This window comes from Xyrauchen texanus, chromosome 9, assembly GCF_025860055.1.
Source record: "Xyrauchen texanus isolate HMW12.3.18 chromosome 9, RBS_HiC_50CHRs, whole genome shotgun sequence".
Lineage (NCBI taxonomy): Eukaryota > Metazoa > Chordata > Actinopteri > Cypriniformes > Catostomidae > Xyrauchen > Xyrauchen texanus.
Window position 1 is genome coordinate 15916176 of NC_068284.1, and position 24168 is coordinate 15940343.

General features: G+C 37.5%; 1 protein-coding gene across 2 annotated transcripts; it reads left to right on the forward strand.

The window, feature by feature from the left end:
- Nucleotides 1-1736: 1736 nt before the first annotated feature.
- On the forward strand, nucleotides 1737-23821 carry gnb4a (guanine nucleotide binding protein (G protein), beta polypeptide 4a). 2 transcript variants are annotated; one of them, XM_052133648.1, is made up of 10 exons: nucleotides 1737-1831; nucleotides 4365-4473; nucleotides 6227-6265; nucleotides 6728-6834; nucleotides 17344-17407; nucleotides 18339-18501; nucleotides 18636-18702; nucleotides 19635-19836; nucleotides 19958-20174; nucleotides 23088-23821. In XM_052133648.1, the coding sequence occupies exons 2-10, from the start codon at nucleotides 4417-4419 to the stop codon at nucleotides 23192-23194; spliced, it is 1023 nt and encodes a 340-aa protein (XP_051989608.1). In that variant the 5' UTR covers nucleotides 1737-1831; nucleotides 4365-4416; the 3' UTR covers nucleotides 23195-23821. The 2 variants fall into 2 exon arrangements, with proteins under 2 accessions (XP_051989608.1, XP_051989607.1); XM_052133647.1 differs by lacking the exon at nucleotides 1737-1831 and adding an exon at nucleotides 2778-2954 and having other exon boundaries at nucleotides 23088-23820.
- Nucleotides 23822-24168: the final 347 nt, after the last annotated feature.

Here is a 24168-nt window from a genome sequence, read left to right on the forward strand (position 1 = left end):
TTAAAGATTCATTAAAGCATAACAAACAATATAAGCTTCAATAACCCTACCAGAAAACATATCCAAGCAGTATAGCAGGTAAATAACTTCACCTAACAGTAAAAAAACAGTTAAATCCATTAGGAGATTGATTTCACTCTGCTGCTGTCCTGACTCCTGAAACCTCGACTCGACTGACTAAACAGCTGTTGCGCTCACTTCCCGCTTCTCGCGACAAAGCCAGACCTTCTTTCTCAGCCTACGGATACGACGTAAACACGCAAGGACGAATGACCTATGCCTGTGATTTCATGCCAAATCCGACCCGACAGCTCAAATATCCTCAAAATAAAAATCATTATTGTAGCCTTACTGTGAATAAGGGTAAGACAAGGACATGGTTATGAACATGGATTTTTTATGTACTCACTCAATAATTAACTTTTGTTAATTGTAAACAAAAAAATCTTACATAGTGCAGCTTTAAATATTGATCTGTTTCTTACCCACACTTATCATATCTCTTATTATGAAGATATGGATTTAACCACTGGAGTTTTATATTTACTTTTATGCTACCTTTATGTGCTTTTTAGAGATTTAAAGTTCTGGCCACCATTCACTTGCATTGTGAGGACCAACAGAGCTGAAATATTCTTCTAAAAATCTTAATTTGTGTTCTGCAGAAGAAAGAAAGTCAAACACATCTAGGATGGCATGAGAGTGAGTAAATTTCATTTTTGGGTGAACTATCCCTTTAAAGACTTTTTGTAATGACATAAATGTGTATTAATGGAGCACACCAAGCTCCTTAATCAAGCAAGAATCATGCACATGCCAAACTCGATGAAATCAACACATAACCTTGGGTGGCCTTATATAAGCATTAGATATGGATTATACAGCCTCACTCTTCCTTTCATAATGAGACATTTTAGACAACTACATCAACAAGGGTTTTAAAATATAGCTCCCTGTTCAAAAGGAGAATGGCTTAAATTAGCTTAGATGTCTCAGCAGGGTCATATTTCATGACCTACAGTATCATATCATCCTCAGAAATATGGTGACTCAAAATACTTCCCATTAACTACTTTGTAACTGGAATCGCTTCAGTGCTGCCAGTTCATTTGGGTGGTTACATGCAAGAAAATGTACTGCCTGCAATTTGGCAACGTGACTGTAAAGGCTGATTTGCTTTTTTAAAAGCTTTGCCGTTTTTAACCGATTTTGACTCTTTGGTTTCAAATGATCAATTATGATATATTAATGTGAAGGCGATGTTTATCCGGTGGAACTGTGCTGTTAAATCAAGCTTAATTAAACAAGCTAGGAGGCATGTCTGCGAATATGAACGTAATTACAGGCAAGCAGTTCATTGAAGCATTCGAATGAATGTGTTGGTAATGCACTACATAGAAAAGCTTTCCTTTTTAGTAAATTATTGAGAGCCTTTCATTATGTACTGATCTTACATTCTGGAATCCTTCTTGCATTTTTAGAGCTGACAATCTACACAAACAGTAACTAATTCAATGCACAGAACAATCCTTATTTATTTTGACATTTACTCAGTTGTGACACTGACAGAATGAACAGACGTTTCCACAACTACTGTCTCTTTAAGACCTCATATTCCTACTTTCACTTAACAACCTCCTCCATCCAGCCCCACCTTGTCACCACTATGAGCAGCTCTCAGTGTAGATGTGCTGGTCATTATCTAAAGTCCCCACTTGCTATCCTATAGTGACAGCACTCTGATCATCACAGGCACACACACTACTGAGGGAGCTTGTGGGATTCCACTAACCAGCTTCTTTCTCAAAGCTAGCTGGACTTAACACACTAGGTAAGACTGTAAGTAATTTTATAGTGGTTTTGCTACTTCATTACATTGTTCTTTATCTGAATACTCTGGATATGGTTTATAGATCAGCAAGTGTGAGATGAAGGATGATGGTGGTGTTTCTTAACCCATTGGATGCCACAGATGCTTAAATTATTGGTATAACTGTGTAATTCTGATGCATTACTTGTATATTACCCATATAAAAGGTCATAATAATTAACAAATGCAGAATAACTCTCAGTAGCAAATGTAATAATTGCATCTTAAATTATTGACATAGGCCTAACTATTTAATTTCCATGCAGATTAACAGTATATTGCCCATATGATCTTTCATAATATTTGACTAATATTTTTAAACACTTTTTTAACCAGTTGCCACTGAAATTGAAAGTAAGAAGTGGCAAGCTGGCAGCCGCTCATTGTACAGGGGATGTGGCTTGAAACAGGTGGGAAAAAGTGAGTTTATGTTGTGACAGGGTTCACCACCTCAAAATCAAATAATGAAACTTTGTTACCCAACTAACATCATGGGACCACCTGCCCAGGTTGCATTACAAAGATAAAAACATTTCCACAATTATGGAAAGTACCAATTTGTAACATATTAGTGTTTTTTATACTATATTCGTCCTTTTAAAATGGTAGAACGTGCAATTCTCGTGTATACTTTCCACAGGCATGTGAGACTGTATCCAAATGTATCAAACTACTTCAGTCATTTTGATAATTGAGGAAGCTGATAGCCAGAACCATTTCCAGCGCGGGTAGGACGTCGGGTTTTTGCTTAGTTATATCAAACGCTTTAAAGATGCCAATGCGCCGTTATAATATACAAAAACAGTCATAAAGAGACGCACTGTACTAATTTCCTAACAGCTACACTCAATATCTTCCTTTTAAAAACACAATTCCCCCCCCCCAATTGTTGCTATGCTCTCAATATCAGTATGGGTGTGGTAATCGCACTGTGAATGGATTGAATCTTGTCAATTTAGCGCCCGAGGCCCTGTTTTGGATTAAAATAAGACGAAATGAGCGAAATAATATTTTGACATTTTTAGTCTGCATATTGAGGCACCCGTCCAGGCTGCAGAAGGATATTGTTGTGTTGTTACAGCAGGTAATGTGTGCCAGTGTTTGTGATGATACATTCACAGCTCGCTAGCCACTCTGCTAACCAAAACTATCTTCATACAACTCGCTAATTAGCATGACAGATGACAAATCTGCTTGTAGAGGTACTTTTCTATCCTTTATCGCGTTAATAGTGGGTTATATAGTGGTTTATGTGTTGTGCAACATGTGGTATTGAACCTGTTGTCAGTTTAATAACAGTCTAATAACATGGACTGTAACGTTAACATCAGCATTAACGGCATATTTGTCGTATTTAAACTATCGCCGGCTAAATGTAACCATTAACAGTCAAACTATTCCAGTCAGTGTGGGGATTTTTATTTTCTAGTGAATTTCCTCTTTATTTATCGCGGCAGATTTAACTGGCTGTTAGAGTTATAGGTTAAATTAGAGATTAGCACATCGGGATTAAGGAGTTTTTTTTTATCAGATTATAAAATCCCGGATATACAGATTAAATATTGGATTAGAAATGTATTTCATATGTTCGGACTAGCAGATTTTACGTATATTTTTCACAAGACGCTCTATTATTTAAGTAACCTGAGTTTACCGAAATTACTTTTGTGTGTTGTTGTTGTTATGCTTTCAAATAATGTACAAAATGCGCAGTGGTAACTGCTTACTTTTCCTGTAATTTGGCTTGGTAGGGTTGGGACCAACAGTCTTCCTGTTTTTACCAACATTGCTTGTGGTCATGCTACTGTGGTTTCCTAAAAATAAAAATATGCTGAAATGTACAAATTTCAAATATGCTTTACAAAAGTCAGGGTAGTCCTGAGCTATCTTTAGCGGTATTCCCATTTTGTGTCAAAGCTTTAATGTGTCAGTGTCAAGTCATTGTCCAACCTTTAGTAAAGTTTTTGAGATCACACAATATTTGCTGGCAAGCTGCAATATGACTGAAGGTTATTGAACATGTAAATGAATTGAGTAACTTAGATCTGCACATGTGCGTTGTTGTGTAATACAGCATATAACATCTCACAACTTTGATCATTTGAACTTTTCGAAGTTGTGATGGCTGTTTTTAGGGAAGTCAACTTTTAGGCAGTGCCAAGCAGTGCTGCCCCTCATTAAACAAAAGAGCCCAGCGTGTCCATCTCCTCAGTTGGCAGTGCTATAGCTGAAGTGTTTGGATGATCCTTGGTTCCATTCAGCATAGTGAAAACATTGATGCTGATGCATACACTTATAACACTTTCTCTGTTCCCCATAAACTGTATCCAAAGGGCCTGTCATGTCGATAAGACCTCTGACAAAACCTTAAATTGATAGTTTTATGTATCATGATTTGTTATTTGAATGGGTGCCTTAAATTATTACAATCATCACACGTACTCTGTTGTTCTACCTGTATTGATGACTGTATTTATGCTTGTGTGTTCTGCAGGACTTCATCAGTATTATCAAATTTGAGAAGGGTGTGAAACGCTTGGAGGATCATGAGTGAGCTGGAGCAGTTGCGGCAGGAGGCAGAGCAGCTGCGCAATCAGATCAGAGTAAGATCCCATACCCTTTTTCTGCTCCACCAATCATATCAAAGGAACTCACTGCTCCTCTATTTAGATCAGCTATCCTAGGACATGAACTTGACATAATCACACTTCATCACCAAAATAATTCTAATCACATAGTTTGCTACATTCAGATTGGTGTATGCGCTTTAAGAAAGCGGTAATGAAAGACCGATATTACGGTTTCGTATCAATAACTGCACCCATTTGCCTCTTGTGCCTGTTCCAAAATCTACTAGCAGAAATGGATAAAACTAAGGCTGGGTGAAGATATTCATATTCCTATAAATTGCAATCTTCATTTGAACAATCCCAATATTGATTATTAACATCCCAAAGTTGGTCTTTTACTTTAAAGATGACTTTGGTTTTGGTGGTGTTGATTCTTTAGATCTGTTAAATAAATAGCAATTGAACTGCATACCTTGGGCCCTGAACAGCATATCTTGGGCCCTGTTGTATTTATTTATTTTTTTTATTAAATTATTTTTAATGTTCTAAGTTAGAAGATGTCCTCTATAATTAACAATATTTGCTTAGAGGGAATAGAGCACAACAGTCTGTTTCCTGAAGTAAAAATCCCATACATTTTTCCATAGACAAATTGATTTTCAACTATAACTATTAAACCTTTAAAGACAGACCTACCATGAGCTCCCAGGTTGTTCATCAATGGTATAAGCTTCCATTAAAGCCATCCATTTCAACTTCATTGTTTAACAATCTTGTTTGATAACGGAATTCATGGTAAACAATGTCATTACCCATGGTACAGCAGAGTAAGATCCACCCATCTGAGAACCGCAGCCAACCAGCTCACGAAACGTGCCATGGAGCGACTGCACGCTCCCGTGACACATTGTGAATGATGTAATCGATTTGGTGTCTCTTCACTCTTAAACAACGTATCTATTTGTACATATAAGAATATTTTGCAATAAACATAACATATATTGTTTCTATACTTATAAACAACTACCTAAAATCAATAGTTTTATATATTCCCATCCTTTTCTTATTCAATTATATAATTGAATCTGTGCACAGTCTTGTACCATTGTCCGATTTTCAAATTGTTTTTGGCTCAAAACAAAGTTTGTGATGTTGTTGTTCACCTCAGAGCTGGTGTGTTTGGTTCATGGCTTACAACTCTTATGAAAGATTATATAAAAAGTATATGGGGAAAGATTAATGGGAACACTATATCTGGAACAGAGATGGCTGAAAAAGTGAACGAGCACTGTTGCGCTCTATTTCTTTCATGTAATAAAAATGCGACATTATAATTGAAATTTACCCAAATGAATAGGAATGGAATCGTAATCAAATTAAGAGCTTGTGATTTGGAATCAAATTAAATCAGTAAATCTGTATCGATACCCAGCGTTTCTGTTTTCAGTTTTTTTTTTCTTCTTGCAATTGAGTAAATATTGTCTACAAAAAAATACAAAATGAGTGTTCCAATAATTTAAGTAATTTTGTGTGCGTCTCATTTACCATCATTAAAATTATGTACATATCTGGATTATATAAAATCTTTAGATATCTGCATCCACATCAGTCATGGAAAAACGTTCACACAAACCTCATTCAGGTTTCAACTGTAAAATCTTTTATTCAAAACTGACTGCCAGGAAATAGATGTTCTCATTCAGCTACATGCACTCAAATGCTGCATTTTCCTTGGCTGTATTCAATAGAATTACTGCACTTTGACATGCTGCTGTTCCCATTGCAGGATGCCCGGAAAGCATGCAGTGACTCCAGCCTGTCCCAGGTAAGCCGCTCTGCATCCACCCCTGCTGTGTCTCCCTCCCCACAAGAGCAGCGCTGGTCTAACCAAGCTTATGATGAGGAGTGTCTATGGAGGTTCCCACTCTCCTGTCCTCCGATCTCTGCACAGACATGCAAATCGGCCACTGACATACATGCTGAACATGCTCTTTATTGCACTGAAATATTAAATACCCTCTTACATGCCAAGGCCTCCATCAAAATTTAAACATCAACCCACGTCCTGGTGAATTTGTGACTTCTATGATTTTATAATTGGGTGTTTGGGAGTTGTTGTTTTTTTCTCTTTTTGCTCTTGTCACTTTTAAGCAGTTTGATCGGTTTAATTCCTGTACTGTCCAATCAACTAATACAACCCATTCCACACTTGAGTGATCAACAGCATGAAATGTCTCCTGCTTGCTTTATAATGTCATTGGGTAAGATAAGACTTCTGTGTGCTTAGATTACAGCTGGTCTGGATTCAGTGGGAAGGATCCAGATGAGAACGAGGCGGACCCTCCGAGGCCATTTAGCCAAAATCTATGCCATGCACTGGGCCACAGATTCCAGGTCAGTTTTTTGAGAATGAGAGGGAGCAGGAGGGGGCTGGAGGATGGGCCCTCTCAGAGGAACCCTGCAGCTCTGTCAGTGTACACTCAATGAATAATACAGCAGGCCTTTCACAACTCAGGGGTGTGCTGGGATTATGCAGGCTACCTCCGGCTCCAGTGTCTCTTTTCCTCCCTCTATCATTCACTCTTTCTCCATCTGTGCATCCCTTTTAGGGCTTGTGGGAGGAGACATAATTGTTTGATGTAGCAGGTGTACAGTGTGTTTGTGTAAATTGTGATTTAAATGAAGGATTTAAATGCTACAGTACATGCTGAACATACGCTGTACAGTCACAACCGTTATCCACACTCACCCTCTTTCAAACTTATTTAATCTGTTATAGGGCTTGGCGATATGGCTACAAAAATTATATGTAGATAGTTTGAATCTTATTGATGACATTCTACATTTGAATTCATAAGTTTACATACACCTTAACCAAATACATTTAAACTCTGTTTTTCACAATTCCTGACATTTAATTGTAGAAAATATTCCCTGTCTTATGTCAGTTAGGATTCACTACTTAATTTTAAGAATGTGAAATGTCAGAATAAAAATAGAGAGAAAGATTTATTTCAGCTTTTATTTATTTCATCACATTCCCAGTGGGTCAGAAGTTTACATGCAATTAATTAGTATTTAGTAGCATTGCTACATTGGGTAAAACATTTTGGGTAGCCTTCCACAACAATAAGTTGCTGGAATTTTGTCCCATTCCTCCAGACAGAACTGGTGTTACTGCGTCAGGTTTGTAGGCCTCCTTGGTCCTACACACTTTTTCAGTTCTGTCCACAAATTATATCTTGAGATGTTGCTTCAATATATCCACATAAATTTTTGTCCTCATGATGTCATCTATTTTGTGAAGTGCACCAGTCCCTCCTGCATCAAAGCACCCCCACAACATGATGCTGCCACCCCCGTGCTTCACTGTTGGGATGGTGTTCTTCAGCTTGCAAGTCTCACTCTTTTTCCTCCAAACTTAACTATGGTTATTATGGCCAAAAATATTTGTTTCAGACTGGCTTTTTTTATGGTGGTTTTGGAGCAGTGGCGTCTTCCTTGCTGAGCAGGTTATTTTGATATAGGACTTGTTTTACTGTAGATATTGATACATGTCTACAAGTTTCCTCCAGCATCTTCACAAGGTCCTTTGCTGTTGTTCTGGGATTCATTTGCACTTTAAGCACCAATCTACGTTCATCTCTAGGAGACAGAATGCGTCTCCTTCCTGAGCGGTATGATGGCTGCGTGGTCCCATGGTGTTTATACTAGCATACTATTGTTTGTACAGATGAACATGGTACCTTTTTATGCGTTTGGAAATTGCTGAGGTCTTGGCTGATTTTCTTTAATTTTCCCATGATGTCAAGCAAAGAGGCACTGAGTTTGAAGGTAGGCCTTAAAATACATCCTATCAGAAGCTAATTGTCTAAAGGTTTAACAGAATTTTCCAAGCTGCTTAAAGGTACAGTTTACTTGTGTATGAATAAATAATAAATAATACATTTCTGACCCACTGGAATTGTGATATAGTTTATTAAAAGTGAAACAATCTGTGTGTAAACAATTGTTGGAAAAATGACTCATGTCATGCACAAAGTAGATGTCCTAAACGACTTGCCAAAACTATAGTTTGCTAATATTAAATCTGTGGAGTGGTTAAAAAAATGAGTTTTAATGACTTCAGCCTAAGTGTATGTAAACTTCTTACTTCAACTGTGTATCTCGATAATTATGGATTTGCCCCAAAATAACATTAAAAGTGTCATTTGATTTTAACCAAATGGCCATTGTAGCAAGTAGATACAAAATTAATAAATGCATGAATTAAAAATATAAATATAATGAATGTTTTTCACATATTTTCACTAAATTAACACAAGAGTGATGTTTAATCATTTTCATTTTAGATGAACCAATACAACAATACAGATTTTCCTACATTTGTATTAAAACATTTTTTGTGAACACGTTCACAATTACATTTTATTATATAAATTGCATTATTAGGGGCCAAGCACAGAAGGTGCATAGGCTCCTATTGTGTTTGTTAGTGTTCTTTTTATTAGGGGGCCAAGCAGTGAAGCGAACTGCTCCAGAGTTTGTTTGCAATCGATCCGAGACCACCTCGTTCAGGAGGTCTCAGACCGATTGTTTTGGTGCAGATCCGAGGGCGATTGCCTCACGAACCGATATATGGATATATATCATGCGTCACCATTCAGCCTAAAAATACAGAGATATGAATTTTCAACAAACATATTTGTAACAGTAAAAGAATGGGCAAGGAACCGACTGAACCGTAAATGTAAGTTTAATGTCAAAACTCAAACTTAAAACAACATAAAACAAACACAGACACACATGCAATGTGGCCACGTGTGCCTCTCTCTCGAACAGGCTTCTCAGGCTCCCCTTTATCTCGCTCTCCCACTAATCAGCTGATTCAGTGCCGGCTGTGAACATTCACGGCCCGGCCACGCCTTCCTCCTCATCACAATATTATATTTTTCTGCCATAAATTATACAAGGTAATTCCTCTGGATCACTCAAAAGAAACTGAGAAAGGCCAGCCCATGTAATTAAGGAAACTTCAAACTATTGCCTACATGACCTGTGAGTCAAACCATTACTAGAGATCTATTGGCCGGACTGATCTAGGTAAATAGACAATGTGCATGTGGTAATACCACTGTGTGTCTGATCTGTGTTGAATGAGAGCTCTGGCTGTGAATCACAGATCAAGGTGTGGGTGGGCTTAAAATACTCAGAAGAGTCCACAGAATGGGGGAGACCGATTTTGATAGCATAAAAATGAATTGGTATCAACATTTTATTGAAATTAGACATTTATGATTACATGATAACAAAAATAGAGGATCAGTTGGGTTTTGAGTTGAAAAGTTTTTTAGAGACCATTTTCATCACTGGACCCTCATGTTAGGCTTGTTTATGATGTCAAATGCCACGCCTTGAAAGTAGATGATAGCAGGTTGGTGCAGGAGATCACTGGGATTGAGATTACTTTGTAAGTTAAGAATGTTTAATTTTTTTGTCTGATAAACCTTTGGAAATGAAAATCTATCATGTCCTTATCCTATTTGTAATGTTAAGTAAATACTAGATCCATAAATGTAGTAGGTCAAAGAAGATTCCACATTTTGGAAATTTTAGTTTGCGCTCTATCAGTATCTTGATACGTTGGAGGGTGTAAGGAACACCAAGGCAACAAAGACTCTGGACTGCTGTAGAGCCTTGAACTTTTACCTATCTTAGACACCCTTGCATCCCTGGCTGTTGAATATTTTAATACCCCTTTGTACATAGTTATTTATATGTTTTTGTTTTTCTCTTTCTTTGCTTGTTTCTTTTTTTCCCTCTGATAGAAACTTCTGTTATGTGAACTGTTATAATAAAGCATTAAAAAGAGAGCAGGCTTGTGCAGTCAGGGGAGGAGTGACATAAGAGCGGTCAAGTCAGACAGTTCTCACTTGTGGTGTAAGCGAACCGAGCTGAGACCACCTTGGGAGGTGATCGTTTGGTGTGTTCACATATGGGCCAAAAATCCCCTGAACTAAGCTCAGACCCCTGAAAAGGACCAAGAGTGAAAACACCCTAAGATGGCCTCTGTAGCACACTAATTTTCACCTACAGTCACAAAAATTGGTACGTATGTCAAGCCGGACAACTTTCATTATAATGGTCATTAGGTCTGCCCAACAGGAAAGATTTTGGATTTTTTTAATATTGCAGTCTCTGAACTGTTAAATACTCCTCCAGTGTGATTCATGAGACTGTCACCACATTTAGACAACATTATGCCAAGACATTGCAGAACAGATTTTTGATATATCGAACGGTGTAGCCATGGTGAGGCAATACATTTATGGTGAAAAAAGGGAAATGGTGTCTCATATCTTCAGTGTGCATTGACAGATATAAATCAAACTTGAGCAGTATGTTTGGTCATGTCAGCTAATCACATTGATATGGCTATTGTGTGCCACAGTCCTAGTGCCACCAACTGAGAACAGGAAGTGTAACACTTTCTGTGACTTTGAAATAGTTCTCTTATATTTACCCTCTCATGCATGCACCCACCATTTTCTGTTTTTCTAGAGCCACCAGGTGGCGATGGCGCCATAGTGCTTGGGGCTCATCATCACTGCTTGCAGCTATATTCTTCTTTTTCTTGTTTTTTTTCTGCCCATAAAGTGTCTGGGCGTCAGAGACCCTAAATCATGGAGACACCAAACTTGGCAGGATGATCCCAAATCCCCCTCACTACTCAGGCACACAAACGCACACGTGTCTGACCTTTATTATATATTATAAACAATTTTTGTTTTGGTTCATATCTCTGCAACCGTAAGGGCTAGAATAAATTTTTTTCCTCTGATTCCTTGAGTCAAGCCCTACAAAATGAAAATATCAGATTTCATTTCCATCTATAATTATTTCTGCAATTTGGATTTTTTTTAAAAAACCTTCTTTTCGAACTTCTAGACCATTAGTCCAATCTGCATGCAATTTGGTATACAACTACAGACCCTTCGTACAAAAAGATATCAAAAGAATTTGTATACGTCAAATTGTTCAGAAGATATTGATACAGTTCCTTCGGTTTAATGTGATTTGAGTAATTGATCAGTATCTACTCATCGCAAACTCCAAATGTAACCAGACTTGGTGCACCTAGTCAAGAGGACATATAGAATTTGTCAGCAAAGTTTCATACAATTCCGCTCCTAGGGGGCGCTGCAACTAAACTCATAACATTTCAGCCGTTTGAGCGGCAAGTTTAAAATTAAATATGCATCTTTGTTGGTTCAAATGATAACATGACATTTTCAAACTTCAAGCAAAACAAAACATGGAAAAGGGACATTTCTGAGGTCACTTGCAAAATTACAGCAATTTGGCTAGAGCAATAAAAGCTATTTTTACTGCATTTTTAAATAATTAGAAATGTGGTGAAAGACAAGATGTTTTATTGTTTGTTCACCAGAGGGAGCCACACAACAAGAAATGTCTTGTTTTTGATTGCACTATTTTAAGCAACACCTTAATCCTGCAGTAACACAGTAATGTAATTATTGATGTATTGCAGCTCGTTACAGATATTGTTGGGTCCAGAGGTTATGTTAACCGAAAATCTCCATCATTTTGTCACAGTCCTGGTGAGTTTGTCAGGTTTGTGTTCACGTGTCACTTGTTGAGCAACTTGATGATCAGCAATTCTATGGAGAACACACGGCTCGTTGATTATCAGTGTACCTGTCTTTCATTTTCTCTCCAAATCCACAATATTCTCAGTGAATCCACTATATTTTGCAAGGTGGGCGGAATTTCTGGATGACTAGCAGAAGTGCGATTTGTAGCTGGTCACTGCTTGCTTGCGTGTCAAGCAGATAGATCCTTGCTTGTTGTAAGATGTCTTATAAATTTACTGGATCATGTGCAGTTAATGATTATCCTATTAATCAAGCGAAACTAAAGTTTAGTCTAAAACAGTAATGTTATTTTAAGAAACCACTCTCAAAGCACAGCGCTCCAGTTCCAGATACTGACTCATCGGCTGCCTACAGAATGATTGACTTAGAAACATCTGTTTGAAAAAAGCTTGGAATAATTTGTTTGTGTGCTCTTTTCACTTTATTGGCAATAAATCAACAGTGGGGGTTACTTATATTATCCACTGTTACGGTCTGGCTACGATAGATGACCAGAAATGGAGCACAATGAATTTCATAAACATATAACATTATTATTGAACATTATTATTGTTTGTGCACGTGCTGAAAGTTCATTAGAAATTGAGATTTTCTATTCGGTGTTTGCCTTTTGTGAATGTTTCATGTGTTTTGAAATGGCATTATTACTGAGTATAAAAAAGAACTGTGTTTTTCCTGAGTTGTGACAATGTTTTCAACTGTTTTCATGCTGTGATGCTAAATGGATAAACTCTACTGGTGAAGACCATAATTATTAGATGATACATGTATAGTAGTGAGATGTTTTATTATGTTTCAAATTAATTGCATTATGATTTTCCTCTTTCCCGCATTTTTCCTGCATGCAATTCACTTTCTTTTGAGTGTCTTTGCAGAATGTGCATGTCTTTGTGCATGGACATTAATTAATTATCAATTACATTTATTTGTACAGTGCTTTTAATAATACATATTGTTTAATAGTTGCTTCACAGAGAACATTGAACTTTTGTGTAAAATGTTTATAGTGTATGTCCAAATAAATTGTTTATTTTTATTGCATGTAGTTCTTTTTGTACAGTACAGTTTATTGTGTGACTGCTAAGACATCGTTATTTCCTACACAAGAACAAATTCAATCTATCAACTGAATCAGTTGCTTAGTCAACACTAAAACATTTCATGTAGGTTATAGCATTTAGATACAGATTATGTATGTAAAATAACAATTATAAAGCTAGATTGAGCTTTCTACACAGTCATGCCCACCAAATTATTTTAACAGCAGCATGACAGTCTCCTCGCCTGAGCCCTGTAATACACAAGCATCTTGCTGTCTGGACCTCCGCTGTTTTTCAAAAACATCCTAGACTGTTTGCCTTATTCGCTCGAAACTTTGTATACATTATCTACAGACATTTCGGACAAAATGTTATCAAAAGAATTTTGATACGGTAAATCGTTCAGAAGAATTTAGCCGATAGGTTTTTGGGCATGGCCTATTATGACTAATTGACACATTTAGTGAGCACATATTTTAAAGTTATCAAAACTTTGTATACATGCACAAAAGGTAACATGCAAAATTTCATCAATTTGGCATGGCTGTAACAAATTCCTAATTTCTCAACTGTATCTAAATCCTTTATAGGCTTTAAAGGTAGTACTGTTTGTCCACCAGAGGGTGCCACATATAAATCATTCAAAAAGTATTATAAAACAGAACCAACCAGGATTAATTTTAAACTAAACCACATAGAATTTCTTACATGTTATATCCAACTATCTGTTTACACGTCTAGTTTGTAATTAACAGTAGTCCAAAATGCTGACGATATATACAATATAATGGGTATGAAAGGGATGTGTTTGGCATGATATTCACCCAAACAAATAGTTCTATGTGCAGTATTCATGTACAAAAATATAAAACTTGAACAGTTAATGTAGTTAACAAAATGTTTTCTTGGTACTTGCTTCAGAGCTATAAACAACATTGCACATTAGAGGTTAAACACAACAGTAATAGAAATGTAAAATTGTATAAGTTAGAGGGTCCCATATATATAAAAAAAGATACTTGAAGAGGTACAACGTTTTAACTATAAATGATATTTTCGTCATATTTATTGAAATAGACCATGACATGCAAATGGCAGACTGCTATTTAAATATAAGTGTTTCACATGAGTCAACGTATTCTATGAAATTGTGTTGTATGAATTGTACAGGGACAGAGTTCAATGATCATACATATTATAATAGCAACATATATTTTTTTACAGTTATATATATATATATATATATATATTGGATCAGACCTGTATTTCAGTCTTACAGGACAGCATGTTTTCTTTATGTAGTTAATTGTCTCTTTTGAGATCAGCATGTATTTTTGTAAGCTGTTTTCCTGAGTAAAGTGTTTGAAGGGAGCAGGTAGACAAGATTTGTTTAGTTCCAAGTCTTCTTGAAGTCTTTTTGTAAGGAATTGAGTTTGGTAGGTGCCATGCAGGTTGGTTGTATGCTGGAAATAGGTTTATGTAGATATTATCTGGGGACACAGGAAAGAATAGTTAGTTAGTATAAAATATTCCAAGCAGCGAAGGTGCTGGAACCGTATTGTAATTGTACAGATTTTTAGAGGGCCAAGCAGCGAAGGTGTCAATAGTCAACTTGAAATAGACTATTAAAAAGCGACTTCAATAGTCGCTTGTGGCTATATTTAGGGGCCAAGCACCAGAGGTGCGTAGGCACCTATTGTGTTTGTTAGTGTTCTTTTTATTATTTGTTCTTCTGTATATGCAGCCCATAGAACCGTTTGTGGGAAAGTTATGACATTTTGCACACAGGTAAAGGACTGTCTGAATTGAAACCATAGCAAATTTGGAATCTTTATCTCAAACATTATAGAGCCACCAACAGTTCAAATTTCACTCATGTTTATGCTAATAACTTTTGAATTAAAATCTCAAAAATTTCAAAAACTGTTTTCCCCTGATTTCTGAGCTCATGCCAAATTTACAAAAAGAAATCATACCATGGTTTCAATTTCCACCCTGCAAGATTTTCCTCCATTTTGAATTTTCAGAATAAGCTACTTTTTCGAACTCGTCCTAGGTCATATGTCTGATTTGCCCGAAAATGGCTGTGCGTCATGTGGAGACAATCAGGACAAAAAGTTATTAAAATAATTTTGATAGACCAAATCAGTTTTTGAATGGCGCTTCAACAAATTCAACGAAGAACGCATCAAATTGAATTTGAGGCTGTATCTCCACAATACTTTTTCGGATTGTGACGAAACTTGTTATGTGTCATACCCATCATCCACTGAGGTGACTTGTAGCATTTAGGCACAGTGCCCCCTACAGTTCATGAGATATAAAAAACAGCTATTTTTGCTTTTAATTTCTGACTCTTTCGATTCTGTGGGGCATACTGTGTCGAATGATACCAATTTGATGAAACTGGTCTTGATAGATTCCTTGGGTCAAGCCAAGTTTAACTATACCACATTTGTCATTTTTACTAAATGTTTGCTCAGATCATCTTCAGACCATGCTAATCAAATGTTTTGTTAGCTTGCAGTCTAAACTGAATGTGACATCACCAAAAAAAACATGTACCACCAAATAATACCAAAAAAAACACTTCTTTCTCTTTGTCATTTTCACTCATTCCACTAAATTTACTGAAATTAAAAAAAATTACACTATAGCATCGCCTCTTTAACCTGTTGATACGTAATCCGCGGTAGTGAAGTCACTCTGCTTATATTTAATATATAATTTACCATCTATAAATGTAATTAATGTTAACAAATTATACATCTTTTCAAAGGTCTAAGGGTTCAACATTGATATTCGATCTCTGTTTCACGATAGCAATGCTCCAGAAACAGCAATTTAGTTATTTGTGCCAGGAGTACAAATGAAAACACGCAATATCAAAACGGGACTTCATACTTTTGTTATGAAAACGTGATCGTTTTCGAACGTGGAGTGGTGGTGGTGTAGTGGTCTAAGCACATAACTTGTAATTTGATAATCAGAAGGACACTGGTTCGAGCCCCACAGCCACCACCATTGTGTCCTTGAGCAAGGCACTTAACTCCAGGTTGCTCCAGGGGGATTGTCCCTGTAATAAGTGCTCTGTAAGTCGCTTTGGATAAAAGCGTCTGCCAAATGCATAAATGTAAATATAAATGTGATCGCCAGATGAATCCAGTTCGCCACACTTTGGTCAATTGTCCATGACAAGCGTTCATTGAAAAACCTCCAATAGCACTTTTTGTCCATAAAAGTGATCAATCTGAGAAATATTGATTCATGTTTACATGCGATCTCGCCTGAAAGAATTACCCTTTGTCATCGTTCTTCAACAAACTATGCAATCTGAGCAGCATTCATGTTGTAAAACTGTATATTATCTTATATATTAGAGTCTCATAAACAAAACGACCCTGTCTCCAAAGTCTATTTTTAAAAAAGTTTTAATCATAATAGCAGAGCAGTGCAGTCAGATTTTGTGTTGTCTTGAAAGGCGGAGCCTTAATTTTACTCTGTATGCTTCCAGCAATTTTACAGAGAAAAAAGCTTGCAGGAACCTCATTTATTGTTAGATCATCTTCAAATTTGAAACATAACTTCTTTAGACTTGTGGCTTTGAGAACATTGTATTTCTGGGTTGTCTTGGTACTTTTATTATTGTTTGCCCTGTTATAACATGGCAAACTATATATAACATGTTATAAAACATGTTCAGCACAAAATATTTCCATTACTATAAACTTCAGCTTCTCTAACTTAAAAAAAATTACAACATATATTAATTCTGCCCAAAGTGTCTTCTTTCAAAAGATACTACAACTGTGTCCATACTCCAAAGGGTCCAGTAAATACAACCATTTAAGTTCAGGTATGGCATTTTCATGGTTTTTGCTCAAAAAGGGGTGCGTATCAACATGTTAAATAATTCACTCTTACTCACAAATATGCATGTTGATTCAGTCTGATAAATCATTCATCTGGACATGGATCATGGACAACAGTAAAAAAACAAAAACAAAGTGCACTACAATCATCGCAATATTCACAATAATGCTTAATTTTATATCGCCAGAAAAAACATTGTGATAACATTGTGAATATCCAATATATCACCCAGCCCTAATCTGTTTAAAAAACTGTTGTTTTGTATAATGAACACTGCTTTGCTCTTTAACCTTTTTCTGTTTTCAAATATTAAGGTTACTAGTTAGTGCCTCACAAGATGGCAAACTCATCGTTTGGGACAGCTACACCACAAACAAGGTGAGTCCAGCCCAACAAGTGACTATATACTGTATATGCCTGGTTATTATGATATCATAGATTAAGTTGAATATTAAAATGGGTCTTTTAATACTTTATAAAAAATAAACCTTAGGGCTCGCACTATGGGACATTTAATATTTGCTTAATATCAGGATTTCAACTTGCCATGCGTTATCTGAAGCTTAAGAGTGTTACTCTTTCACTGTTAAAAAACTTTCTCCTTACCCAGCTTAATATGCAGAGACAGCTATAAAGCAGGATTCACACATACTCCGTGAGCAAGGCGTGAGCAACGTGTTGCATTTGGGGTTTCACATTGGCTGCGTCTCTTTTCTAGGTTCCTACGGCAATGGCGGGCAGTCAAGTGCACTTGTTTATCAGTGTACTTGGTCGTGATTGGTTAATATATCAAAGTCCCTTTCAAGGCAAGTCAGTCCATTCAGCAGTCATCTTTGGAAAACTTTCAGGCAGGCTTGGCAGCGTTTTCTTTGTAAACAAGCAACATAAAAGTACAGCTTCCATTTACTTGAATGGGGAAAGACTGAAATTTCGAAGAAGGTTGGACAAGTTGGTTAGGTTTAAATATTGTTTTCTTTGTTTTCGTATTTTTTCTAAAATCTCCTGATTATTTTAGTTTTCAGCTGCTCCCAGAGCCACGGATTTCAGCGTGAGCCGTGCAGCAAAAATAGGCTCTCCGATCCACTCACTGCAGCATCTGGGATGCTTCTGTGACGTTTCACCTCGCGACTCATGCTTGCAATGTGAAGGGTGCAATCTGTTAACATGGGCGCCTAGACAGAAACACGCTGCTCTCGGTTTTTTGTCTCTTGAGGAACTCAAATGGAGACATTAAGCAGAATACCAAAGCTGCTCTTCATAACAAAAGTAATTAGTAACAGCAAAAGTTTTCATGTGGGGTTCTTTCCAGATTCACGCCATTCCTTTACGGTCATCATGGGTGATGACTTGTGCCTACGCTCCCTCAGGGAACTATGTAGCCTGTGGAGGCTTGGACAACATATGCTCCATCTACAGCCTTAAAACCCGTGAGGGCAACGTCAGAGTCACCAGAGAACTGCCTGGACACACAGGTAAATGCGGACTACAACAGGGCTAGTGAGGTGATTGCCCATACATTCTGGGAAAGCATCAGCTGGCGTTAGCCAGTTGGATGTAAGTGGAAGATGCAATCGGGTGAAGTCTTGTTTTCTTTCTCTCTCTTCAGGTTATTTGTCATGTTGTCGCTTTTTTGACGATAGCCAGATTGTCACCAGCTCTGGAGATACCACATGGTGAGACCATCACAGCTTGATGGACTGTTTTAATCCATTGCCCCACATTACACAACATGAATAATAAACAGTAATGCTGATGTTGTGAGTTTAACTTTATTTTTCACCTGTGGTGTAGTAGTAATCTGCTCCATGAGAATGATCCTACTTTCCACTTCTGAAGCCCCAATAACGGGTACTGGATGTCTTGTTCAAGTGTTTTGTTGTCAGAGAGAAAGCATGAAGGAGGCCAGTTTCATTCTTGTGTATTTCTTGGGGGACACTTATATTGATACCATCACAGTACTCTCCTCCGCCATGTTGAAAGTTTATGGTGGAGTTTGGTAGGCCATACTACCCATACTACTCTAACTACTACTTCCATATCTGTCTTTGGCAGAAATAGCCTATGTCTCCTCACAACGGGCAAACACGGATATCAAAATTAACTCTGTCTCCTAATTGCAATTATGAATTGAGGGGTGTTTCTGTGTGTCTTCCAAGTAAACTTGTATGATAATTCCGATAGCACATGAAGGCAGCATTAGAGAAAATGACGATGTTCTGACTGAGTAGATCCGCTCACTGCCAGACAAGGCGTCTCTCTCTCTCACTCTTAACACAAAAGATGGTGATTTGTCACCATCTCTTGGCATAGTTGTGTAATTTCACAGGGATGAATCAAATTCTCTCTCATTATTCTGGTTTAAAATGTCACAAACACAAGCAGAGTGATGCAAACAGTAAAGCAGCCTAGTACTGGTATGACTCCTTTTATCAGCACTCTTGTAACACCTCTTGTCCAAACAGATTTGAGAACCAGAACTGTAATATTTGTATAAAGTGGGTTAAACATTATCCAATTTAGCATTTATATTTAATGTGACTAAATTGTTTAGTTATATATTTTTTCTCTGTACTGAATGTGAGCCAGCTCTCTTTCTTCCCTGCAGTGCTCTGTGGGACATTGAGACTGGTCAGCAGACCACCGCGTTCACAGGGCACAGTGGAGATGTGATGAGCCTATCCCTCAGCCCAGACTCCAGGACCTTTGTGTCAGGTGCCTGTGATGCATCCTCCAAACTGTGGGATGTCCGAGACGGAATGTGCAGACAGTCTTTTACCGGGCATGTGTCTGATATAAACGCTGTCTGTGTGAGTGTCACAGAGTAAAGTCATTATCACTGGCTTAGTATTTATCCTGTGTTACGATTTCAATACACTTATTCAGAGTTGTGTTTGAAAACATGCATCGAATGTTGTACTTTTTCCTCAGTTCTTCCCTAATGGTAACGCATTCACCACGGGATCTGACGATGCCACGTGTCGGCTGTTTGACCTTCGTGCGGACCAGGAACTGATGATGTACTCACATGACAACATCATCTGTGGCATCACCTCCGTGTCCTTTTCTAAGAGTGGCCGTCTGCTACTCGCTGGTTATGATGATTTCAACTGCAATGTATGGGACACGCTAAAGGGAGAGCGTGCAGGTCTGTACCTTACTGTCCATACCTGCCGGTTTTTTAAAACTGAAATGTGTAATCTATGTGCCACTAGCATCTCCAAGCAGAATAGTATATATGGACCCACATTATACTAGATGTCTTTATCTACTAAGTAATTAAGCCTTTGATACAATGTACTTATGTGCATATGTCATATACTTTTAATGTACCTGCATTTAATTACATCTGTAGTTACACTGTTGACCTTTTGCAAATTTCCTAACCCTATCCCAGCCCTTACCCTAAACCCTAGCCCTAATTGAAACTCTACCCCTACCCCTAAACCTACCCGTACCTCAAACTCAGTAGCAGCAAATGTGAGTCTTGTGAGAATTGTTCCGAACAACATGTAGTTACACAATAAGTACATTGTATTGTATGTATTTTAATGTTAGTGCGTAGTAGTTAAAGACACCTAAAATAAAATATAAAGTAAGGATAGTACCACCCCAAAATGTATTGCTATGTTGGACTGAACAGGATGTTCATAGATACAGAGCAATGTTTTGATAGTGCCGCAGTGTTTACACTTTTCTTTGAAATAAACAAATTAATGCCTTAACGTTGTCACTGAATATCAAGCCAGGATAATAGAAAGTATTTTAACTAGTGCTGTCAGTCGATTAAAATGTGAAAATGTGAAAGTTTATTGTGATTAATCACAGATTTAGAAAATGGTGAAATTTTACACTATATTTACGACTTTCCCTTTCCAAATGCTTGTATTTACATCTTAGTAAAGAAAACTAAACAATATGTAACAATATAATGTTTTATTAACATTTACAAACAAAGCCTTCCACAGTATAGATAGAAATGCCATAAAATAGCACCAGTTCAAGCAACATTAAACGTTTTGCAAAGTCTAATTGGTAGGTTGACTAACTGAAAGAACTAGTCCCCACATACAGTTGATGTCAGAAGTTTACATACACCTTAACCAAATACATTTAAACTCTGTTTTTCACAATTCCTGACATTTAATTGTAGAAAATATTCCCTGTCTTATGTCGGTTAGGATCACTACTTTATTTTAAGAATGTGAAATTTCAGAATAATAGTAGAGAGAATAATTTATTTCAGCTTTTATTTATGTCATCACATTCCCAGTGGGTCAGACGTTTACATACACTTTCTTAGTATTTGGTAGTATTGTCTTTAAATTGTTTAACTTGGGTCAAACATTTTGGGTAGCCTTCCACAAGCTTCTCTCAATAAGTTGCTGTAATTTTGTCCCATTCCTCCAGACAGAACTGGTGTAACTGAGACAGGTTTGAAGGCCTCATTGCTCCCACATGCTTTTTCAGTTCTGTCCACAAATTCTCTATCAGATTGAGGTCAGGACTTTGTGATGGCCACTCCAATACCATGACTTTGTTGTCCTTGAACCATTTTGCCACAACCTTGGAGGTATGCTTGGGGTCATTGTCCATTTGGAAGACCCATTTGCTACTGAGCTTTAATTTCCTGGCTGATGTCTTGAGATGTTGCTTCAGTATATCCACATAATTTTCCTTCCTCATGATGTCATCTGTTTTGTGAAGTGCACCAGTCCCTCCTGCAGCAAAGCACCCCCACAACATGATGCTGCCTCGCAAGCTGCACCCTTTTTCCTCCAAACATAATGATGGACATTATGGCCAAACAGTAACATTTTTGTTTCATTAGACCAGTGGACATTTCTCCAAAAAGATTTTTGTCCCCATGCGCACTTGCAAACTGTAGTCAGGCTTTTTTATGGCAGTTTTGGAGCAGTGGCTTCTTCCATGCCAAGCAGCCTTTCAGGTTATGTCGATATAGGACTCGTTTTACTGTGGATTTATATACTTGTCTACCTGTTTCCTCCAGCATCTTCACAAGGTCATTTGCTGTTGTTCTGGGATTGATTTGCACTTTTCGCACCACATTAAGTTAATCTCTAGGAGACAGAAAACGTCTCCTTCCCAAGCAGTATTATGGCTGTATGGTCCCATGGTGTTTATACTTGCATACTATTGTTTATATAGATGAATGTGGTACCTTCAGGCATTTGGAAATTGCTCCTAAGGATGAACCAGACATGTGGAGGTCCAAAATATTTTTCTGAGGTCTTGGCTCATTTCTTTTGATTTTCCCATGATGTCAAGCAAAGAGTCTTTGACTTTGAAGGTAGACTTTAAAATACATCAACAGGTACACTTCCAATTCAGTACACCTCCTATCAGAAGCTAATTGACTAATTGTCTAAAGGCTTGACATAATTTTCTGGAATTTTTCAAGCTGCTTAAAGGCACAGAAAACTTGGTGTATGTAAACTTCTGACCTACTGGATGTGTGATATAGTCAATTAAAAGTGAAACAATCTGTCTGTAAACAATTGTTGGAAAAATTACTCATGTCATGCACAAAGTAGATGCCAAAACTATAGTTTGCTAATATTAAATCTGTGGAGTGGTTAAAAATATATTAAGTTATAATGACTTCAACCTAAGTGTATGTAAACTTCTGATTTAAACTAAAGGTGGCATTTTCATTGTAATAGACATTAAATCTCTTAAAAACTCATCACCCACTATATTAATCTGCCAGTAGATTGTGACTATCTGCTTTCCCACAGCAGTCATGAAGCCACGTTCATGATTCATGTCAGAACGTCAATGCCAGATTCAAGCATCGCTTTGATCTACATATAGAAAATATCTGTGTATCCTTTTATACAGCGGTTTTGTGAACCACCAAAGAAATGCTTGGGGCCCTGGATGTTTGAGGGGTCCCCCTCCTGGCTGCAAGTGATTGAAACAATTAATGCCTTCTACACATCTCAAACCCGGCCTTTCTTATGTACGATGTTATTGAAGCCAATGTTATTTATTCTACATTGTCAAGATATTTAGCTCTGCTTTGTTGCTCTTTTTGCAGGTGTTCTAGCTGGGCATGACAACAGGGTCAGCTGTTTGGGGGTGACCATTGATGGCATGGCTGTAGCCACTGGTTCTTGGGACAGTTTCCTCAGGATATGGAACTGACCTCACTGGACGGGACTCCGGGGAGCCACTCTTTCCAATCACAGTCACTGTAGAGCACTGCTGCCTCACTGACCCCCCCCCCCCCCTTACTGTTGACCACCAGATTTTCTTCTCTTTCTTAGACCACACTATCCCTCCAACCTGCAGTCAGTTAAAGAGTTGATGACCAGCAGTGAAGACACTGGCTCTCTGTCTGTCTCTATGGCTTCATGTCTGACTCGATTGTTTGGGGACAGACTGTGTTGTATATATCTGCCATTCTTTGTGCTTGTACGTATAACATATGCACTTCTGACAGTGTTTGGATATTATGGTGTATGGATACTTGTGGTGGGTGTCTTGAGTGTCTCCATTGTCTTTTCTTGCTTGAAGATTTTTTTTGTCCACAATCACAGTGATTTTGTCACACCCAAAGGCCAATGTCATGAACTGAAGGATGAATTGAGTAATGAAGATGAGGCTGACCTGCCCTGGCACAGTAATGTTGCATCAGTGTTTTACCTTCAAGGGATAATTAACCTAAATTAAATTCTGTTATTGACTCAACTCATGTAATTCCAAAACCTTGGATTTCTTCAGTGGAACATAAAATGGAGATATTTAGCAGAATGTTAACCTCAGTCACCATTCACTTTCATTCCATCTTTTTTTCCATACAGTGAAAATGAATGGTGACTGAAACTTATCATTCTGCTTAATATCTCTATTTTATGTTACACTGAAGAACTCCCAAGATTTTGGAATTACATGAGTTGAGTCAATGACAGAATTTGTGTTTTGGGTGAACTGTCGCTTTAAGGTTAGTTTAATTGCTTTGGCTATGTTGATTTGTTCCATCATAAATGGTGCAGTCTCAGGTTGTTAAGAGTGTAGTGTTGAATTAAACACTGTTACAACTAAGCTTGTATTTGCTGTCCTCTAAGCTTGGCTTAGAAAACATTACTGACTGCAGAGAAGGATTTACTGCCAGCCTG

What these genes read in the sequence shown, in the direction of transcription:
- gnb4a (XM_052133648.1), top strand. Translation starts at nt 4,417, where the DNA reads ATGAGTGAGCTGGAGCAGTTGCGGCAGGAGGCAGAGCAGCTGCGCAAT. An exon ending in CACTGGGCCACAGATTCCAG is followed by an intron (nt 6,835 to 17,343) that starts GTCAGTTTTTTG and finishes TCAAATATTAAG; the next exon opens with GTTACTAGTTAGTGCCTCAC. An exon ending in AGCTCTGGAGATACCACATG is followed by an intron (nt 18,703 to 19,634) that starts GTGAGACCATCA and finishes TCTTCCCTGCAG; the next exon opens with TGCTCTGTGGGACATTGAGA.